The sequence below is a fragment of the Otolemur garnettii genome, unplaced genomic scaffold (assembly GCF_000181295.1).
Source record: "Otolemur garnettii isolate 467f Iridium unplaced genomic scaffold, OtoGar3 scaffold00001, whole genome shotgun sequence".
Classification (NCBI taxonomy): Eukaryota; Metazoa; Chordata; class Mammalia; order Primates; family Galagidae; genus Otolemur; species Otolemur garnettii.
Window position 1 is genome coordinate 59853623 of NW_003852396.1, and position 8037 is coordinate 59861659.

At 36.1% G+C, this 8037-nt stretch overlaps 1 protein-coding gene across 1 annotated transcript in view; it reads left to right on the forward strand.

Moving 5' to 3' along the window:
- Nucleotides 1–7825, forward strand: part of QSER1 (glutamine and serine rich 1) — a 99454-nt gene extending 91629 nt beyond the window's left edge. Inside the window, exons 11-13 of the mRNA XM_023508475.1 lie at nucleotides 4062–4214; nucleotides 5631–5726; nucleotides 7161–7825. Of these exons, the coding sequence (XP_023364243.1) occupies nucleotides 4062–4214; nucleotides 5631–5726; nucleotides 7161–7301 (390 nt within the window). The 3' untranslated portion in view covers nucleotides 7302–7825. The remainder of the gene's footprint in view (nucleotides 1–4061; nucleotides 4215–5630; nucleotides 5727–7160) is intronic.
- The last annotated feature ends 212 nt before the right edge of the window (nucleotides 7826–8037 follow it).

An 8037-nucleotide genomic window follows, 5' to 3' on the forward strand; every position in this document is an offset into this window, starting at 1 on the left:
AAAAAAAAAAAAAAAAAAAATCCAGATGTTTTCCAAAAATACTTCAAATTACCATATTCAAATCTTGTTTTTCTTTTAAATCTTTTCAAAATGTTCATAATTAGTAAAATTAGCCTTTTCTTAGTATAGTTATTAAAATTCCCTTTACTTCATTTACCAATAACTGAGGAAAATTTGATTTTTAAATAATGGTAAGAGATATGTATAATTACATGTGTAAATTTATTTTGACAGTATAAATTGGTTTTGGTATTATCAGAGGTATATAATGAAATCTAATCTAAACTGAGACTATTTGGCCAGTCACAGTGGTTCTTGCCTGTAATCCTAGCACTCTGGGAGGCTGGGGCAGGTGGATTGCTTAAGGTCAGGAGTTCAAGATCAGCCTGAGCAAGAGGGAGACCCCTGTCTACTAAAAATAGAAAAACTGAGACAAGAGAATTGCTTGAGTCCAAGATTTGGAGGTTGCTGTGATCTATGACATCATGGCACTCTACCCAGGACAACAAAGTGAGACTTTATCTCAAAAAGAAAAAAAGCAGCTTGGCGAAAAAATGGTTAAGGCGCCAGCCACATACATGTAAGGTGGTGGGTTTGAATCCAGCTTGGGCCCACCAAAAACAGTGACGGCTGCAACCAAAAAATAGTCGGGCGCTGTGGTGGGCGCCTGTGGTCCTAGCTACTTGGGAGGCTGAGGCAGGAGACTCGCTTGAGCCCAGGAGTTGGAGGTTGCTGTGAGCTGTGATGCCATGGCACTCTACCCAGAGGGATAGCTTGAAGCTCTGTCTCAAAAAAAAAAAAAAGAAAGAAAAAAAAAGCTCAGAAAATTTATTATACCATTAGCAACTTACTAATCAAAATTTCTATATTTTCTTATTCTATGTACTATAACATCATCACACCTACAGTCATTTGATTATATCTAACTTCAGAAACTTTCTAAAAAATATGGTAATACAGGCTGGGCACGGTGGCTCACACTTAATAGTCTCAGCTACTCAGATGGCTCAGGCAGGAGGATTGAGTGAGCTCAGGAGTTTGAGGTTGCTATGAGCTAGGCTAAGGTCATGGCACTCTAGCTCAGGTGACAGAGCGGAATTCTGTCTAAAAATAGCACATTTGTCTAGCTTATTCATGTCCCTATTTTATATAACCATCACATAAAAGTAAATATTGACTTTATTTAAAATAGGTGAAATTGAGGGGAAGTTAAATGATACTAAACTGCACTAGTCGTGTTTTCCTCACTGCACTTGAAGGAAAAAACAATTTAGAAGCTGGTAAGAAGTCCAGGACTAAGAATTTGAGTTTCATCCAGTATTTTTTACCTATTGGCAGTCTTCAAATGAAATACTCTTTTGGGCGGCGCCTGTGGCTCAGTGAGTAGGATACCAGCCCCATACACTGAGGGTGGTGGATTCAAACCTGGCCCCTGCCAAACTGCAACAAAAAAATAGCCGGGCATTGTGGCAGGCACCTGTAGTCCCAGTTTTACTCGGGAGGCTGAGGCAAGAGAATCACATAAGTCCAAGAGCTGGAGGTTGCTGTGAGCTATGATGCCATAGCACTTTACCGAGGGTGACAAAATGAGACTCTGTCCTCCCCTACACCCCCCAAAAAAGAAAGAAATACTCTTTGGGGAAATAACCATCTTTTCTGGAGACAAGGAGAAGGTTTTAGGTATGCATTTTATAAAGGTCCATTGAAGCAGTTGGACACAGTGGCTCACGCCTGTAATCCTAGCACTCTGGGAGGCCCAGGCAAGTGGATTGCCTGAGCAAGAGCAAGACCTATCTCTACTTAAAGTAGAAAAATTAGCCAGACATTGTAGTCCCAGCTTCTCAGGAGGCTGAAGCAGAAGGATTGGTTGTGCCCAGGAGTTTGAGGTTACTGTAAACTAGCCTAAAGCAATGGAGTGAGACTGTGTCTCAAAAATAATAATAATAATAATAATGTCAAACCATTTCTCCAATAACTTGCAATAAAATAAATTCAATATTTAGGCTCGGCGCCTGTGGCTCAAGCAGCTAAGGCGCCAGCCACATACACCTAAGGTGGCGGGTTCGAATCCCCAGCCCGGGCCCGCCAAACAACAATGATGGCTGCAACCAAAAAATGGCCAGGCGTTGTGGTGGGCGCCTGTAGTCCCAGCTACAAGGGAGGCTGAGGCAGGAGACTCGCTTGAGCCCAGGAGTTGGAGGTTGCTGTGAGTGTGATGCTATGGCACTCTACCCAGAGGGGATAGCTTGAGGCTCCGTCTCAAAAAAAAAAAAAAAAAAAAAAATTCAATATTTAGAATTTAATAAACTTCAATAGTTTATGATGAACAACTGAAAAATTAATTTTCACATAATTATTTTCACAGGAAATAAGATCTAATTTTGTAAAGGTATTCTGATAAGTTTCATATAAAGCAATTTGCCTTTCAAGGCCAATTTATATAGTATTAAATGTTAGAATAATTTCAAATAAAAAGTATCATAAATAGATTTTAAAAGATTTTCTCTTTGTTAGAAATAATTAATATGATTTCCTAGGATGATCTTGGTAATTTTAGGAGCAAATCCTGAAGTCTTTTAAAGTTAATGACGCTCTGTCTTCCTCTGAAATCCACATACTTGAGATCATCTTAGGCATCTTGTGTCACTGGAAAGATTTAAATGTTCTCTCCTTTTCATAAGGTATTTATTGTTTCCAAATTCAGAGTCCATTTATAGTCTTTAAATTCCATTTTTTGTAAATAGTAACTCTAGGTCTTAACTTTTTAAAAAGAGTAGGCATGTAAAAAGCACAAATAATCTTGAGCTTGTAATGAAGCTAGAAATTGATATCTCACTGTGATAGGAAATAGCAGAAGTTTTACTATTTCAGTCAAATGCAATTTAATTCCCTTACATACTTACACTAAGAAGAAGTTAGGCTATTTTTTTAATAATGTATTATTTTCAGGGTCACAATACAGGTGTTTGTAAACAGTGTAAGAGCTTAAGAAAGTGACATTAAAGGTTGTAAATATTTATACACATAAAACAGTTGATCTTATCAAATGTTTACTGCATTTTGAATCATAAAGATGGGAGCACTTCACCTGTTTTAGTGTCAAAATACTAAATGATGCTAGTAGCTAAATTTCATTTTATAAAACTACAACCAAACTAAATTTATCTATTCATGTCATTAAGTTATTGTTTATAACTTTTCATGTCAGGAAGTGCATAAGTATGCCAATGGCTTTTAAAGAATATAGTGGTATAGAAAAATTTGTCAGGCATGTGACATGCACCTGTAGTCCCAGCTACTCAGGAGGCTGAGGCAGAAGGATTGCTTGAGCCCAGGAGTTTCAGATTGCACACTCTAGCCTAGGTGACACAGCAAGACTCTGTCTCAAAAAAAGAAAAGAGTGAAATGGAATTGTTTTTACCACATAGCCACAATAACTGTATTGTCAATGCTGATTACTACGTCATTATGTTCAGAAAACTGGACAAGCTGTTTTCAGACTTTAACTCACAAGTACTTCTGTAGTCAAAAGAAGAAAGAGAGGTGCTGTAGGAGAGAGGCATTGCAGTGCCTCTGGTTCTCTGTCTTCATCTTCCTCTAGGATCAAATGACTTCTTTATAGCTGGGCTCAACCAACCACATTGCACGGGATAAGCAGTGGTTTGAGTGATTGAGTTTTGATGAAACTTATATATGCCCTCTTGTGCCTTAAAGCCAGAGAGGCATTACTAGAAAGAGCTTTCTGCCTTGTTTAGGGTCCCATAGAGTGGTATGCTATTGCATAAATAGGCAGGTCATAAGGTTGGCTCAGATTCAAGGAATGGGGAGATAGATTCATTCATATACATTCAATAGGAAGAGATACAAAGAATTTGTGACCATGATTAACCCCTTCCACGTGTGTATGTCTATGCATATGTATGTATATATTTACCACATCCCCTTATTAAACACACACTCTGGGTATATGTATATGTGTGTGTTTCTAAATTTTGAATAACTGGAAGTAGTTTAGGTTAGTTTTCTTCTGGTGTCAATTATCTTGCTTCATTATTTTAAAGAATGCTTTGGAAAGTTTTCCTGAACTAACAATAATTACTCGAGACTCTAAAGCAAAAAGTGGAGGACCTGCTATTTCTAAAATCAAAATGAATGGCAAAGCTTATAATAAGAAAACCCTAAGGACTTCTAAAACAACTGCTAAATCTGCACAGGTAAGTATATACTGATTAATGTAATGATACCTTTTGTTGATGTAATTCCTACTTAAAACATTGAAATAAGCAAATATTGTACTGTGCTGTCTCTAGGTGTGAAGTCTTTTCAGGCAGGAATAAACAGCTTTGGCTTGAGGAATAGATTGGTGTTGCTTACTATTTTTCTCCATTGCCTAGCCCAGTATCTGGCATATAATAAGTGGTCACCAATTTCCTAAATAAACTAATGGAAATCATCCCATGTTTGTATTTATATATTCATATGTAGTATTTTATTGATAAGATTTTATCATATACAAAATGTTATTTTGACATATGTATACATCAGAGAAAGGCTAGTTCAAACTAATTAACATGTATTATATGTATATATAACTAGATACAGGTGCACACAGGTAAGTGAGCATGCACTTAATATTTATTTCATATCTGCAAAGTCATTAAAATTAGAGTTTGCACATATTGAAACATAGTTAAATTATGAGAAACAGTTTAGCTACATACATGAAAAATATATTCTGTAGAAACATATTCAGAAATGCATAAATTTGGTCATTACAGAATTATTCATAAGAGCCATCAAGTTGTATATCACCAGTGTGAGGTTGGATATATAAAGAGCCACCAGATAATTTAATACTATTTACTTTACAAAAAGAAAAAATTTGTTTATTCTTTCAAAAAGCAATTCTTTGAGTGTGTGAAGTGTGTCAAATACAAGCACCAGGGATACAGTAACAAACACCAATTAAAAATCTTTGCCCTTAGTTCCACACGGTAGTTCAGAAGTTAGGGCACCAGCCACATACACCGAGGCTGGCAGGTTCGAGCCCAGCCCAGGCCTGCTAAACACCGACAACTATAACAACAAAACAAAATAAGAAAATCTTTGCCCTCATATAATTTATGTTCCAAAGAGAGGGACAGATACATGTAATAAATGAAAAGATAGTCAATTTTTAGTTAGGTAAAAAGCAAATTAAAAGGAAAAGCTGCAGGACAAGATGTATGTATGATTCGCTTTACATTATAAAATTAATGTTATTAATATGTTCTACCTAAGGGGGAAAACATGAAAGAATATATAACATATTGTTAGCCTTGTTTATCTCTAAAGAAAGAATCAGATTTTAGAAAGATTTTCCTTCTTTAAGACATCCTATATGTTTATTGTTTGGATTTTCCTATAATGTTTAAATTTTTTTTCATATAATGCATATTTATATTCAGGAAAAAGAATTAAGATTTAAAAATATAATTTAAATTCTTGTTTTCAATAAGAATACTAATACAACCTAATTACCTAGCTATGTAAGGCATTTCCAAGATTGCCATTGAGACTTTTGATCTAGTATGGTTCTTGGCTCAGATGTTCTGTGAAATATAACTAAAAAACTTTTTTTCTTTTTATAGGAGTTTTCTGTTGATCCAGAGAAAATACAGTTGTATGCTTTGTATCATTCACTGCATCATTATAAATACCATGTTTATCTCATATGTAAGGATGAGGTAATTTCTTCTCATTTATTTGAAAGAGAAATATATATTGTTCTGAAGTTAAAGGAGACTCTAGTTACAGTATTTTAAATGTTTTAAAGAAAATTACAGGGTGGCACCTGTGGCTCAGTGAGTAGGGCATCAGCTTATTATACCAAGGGTGGCAGGTTCGAACATGGCCCTGGCCAAACTGCCACAAAAAAATAGTGTGTTGTGGCGGAACCTGTAGTCCCAGCTACTCTGGAGGCTGAGGCAAGAGAATTGCCTAAGCCCAAGAGCTGGAGGTTGCTGTGAAAATTTTGCCCATATAATATTTTATAAATAATGACTTGACGATTTACTCTTCTAAGTCTCCCTGCTATGTTTTGTGCTCAGATTAATCTGAATCACAAAATCTCTACAATGGCCTCATCCCACTTAATTGCAGAGAAATGGGATTTTGTGCCTTGACGTGGAGAAATTAAAGTTAAAATTTTATATGTGACAACAATACTAGCTTGTGGATGGGATATGAAGGTCAGTTTCCTCAGACAAGTTAAATGGTTATAGGCAGTTCTGCTTTATTGACCAGCATCATCACTTTAATTAAAAGGGTTAATTTTGTTCAAGGCTATATACCCAGTGTGTTTGACAGTAGTCCAGTATGGAAGGATGTTCATAAATCTAACTTTTATGTAGCAAAGGAGAAATATAACATGCAAAACATGTTGACTGGCCACAGTGGTTCATACTGATAGTCCCAGCTACTCAGAGGCTGAGACTGAGGATCACTTGAGCCCAGGAATTGGAGACCAGCAAAAATGAGACTGAATCACTACAAAGAAAAGAAAGGAAAATAACATTGACTATTTTTATGATATTCTGAAATATAGAATTTACCCCCAAATTTGTCATTCAGCTTTTAATACAATTGGAAGGAACCGAGAAAGTGTGAAGCACTTTTCCTAGGCTTCCTTATTGCCTCTGAGCAGCCAAAAATGGGAGAGGATCAGATCTCACCCAAATTTATCTGAAGTAACAGTGCTCCATGAATAGGAAAAAAAAAAGATCAATACTTGTAGGTAAATTAATAAATTTCATTTCATTCAAAATAGAGAGTAAGCTCTTGAGAAGAACTTAAGGATAAAGCAGTAAGTATATGTTAGCACTCTGGGAGACTGAGGCAGATGGATTGCTTGAGCTCAAGAGTTCAAAACCACCCTGAGCAAGAGTGGGACCCTGCCACTACTAAAAACAGAAAAAAAACTAGCCAGGCATAGTGGCAGGTGTATAGTCCAAGTTACCTGGGAGGCTGAGGCAAGAGGTTCAGTTGAGCCCAAGAATTTGAGGTTGCTGTGAGCTATGATGACACCACAGCACTCTACCCACGGCAACAGAGTGAGACTCTTGTCTAAAAAAAAAAAAAGTGATAAGTATAAGCTAATATTGCAATTTTCTTCATTTTAGATTTCTTCTGTACAGAAAAAAAATGAAGATTTAGGACAGGAGGAAATTGTTCAACTTTGCATGAAAAATGTAAAATGGGTGGAGGACCTATTTGAAAAATTTGGAGAACTTCTAAATCACGTACAGCAGAGATGTTCCTGACATTTCCACAAAAAATCCCATCTCTTTTATAGCACTAATGAAATGGCGGATGAGGGGTGGTCAAAGATAATCAGATGTCAAGCAGTGGTCTGCTGTAGGCCTGCCTGCTTCCATCATGAATTTTCATCACAACCTCTGCTAAAGGACAGTGGTGCTGCCGAGGAAGGCAGTCTCCTGAAAATGGACCTAAATCCCACCACATTTTTATCCTAATGAATGACTTTTCTATTTTGTAAACCATTGAGTAACTGAGTTTTATTTTCAGAAATGTTTTTTGACAAATGATGAAGCATGCACTAAATATAATTTTTCTTTATTGCTAGAGAAATAACACTTAAGTAACTTGATTATTTTTTTCTGATTCTGGCTAAATACCAGAATGAAAGAGAAGTGGCAGAAAGCATATGTTTGTATTCCTGTCTGGCCACAAAACCGAAAGTATTGTACATTATGTAAACAGACCTGGTGTGATATGACATCCCATGTGAGAATATCTTCAATTTAAAATACGAAATTCAGAAGCTGCATTCTGCTTTATGGACTCCTTTTACTCTTAACATGTTCAGGAAACTGGATGTGGAATTGGTGCAATTCTGTGACTGCTTTTTGTGTCAAATTATATTGCGATGAAAAAAACAATGACATACTATTTTCCCTATCTCAAAGAAAAGTATTTTCATTTTTACTGTTTTTTTCCTTTGGAAAATTTTCAATTGTACATTTTATTTCACTCATA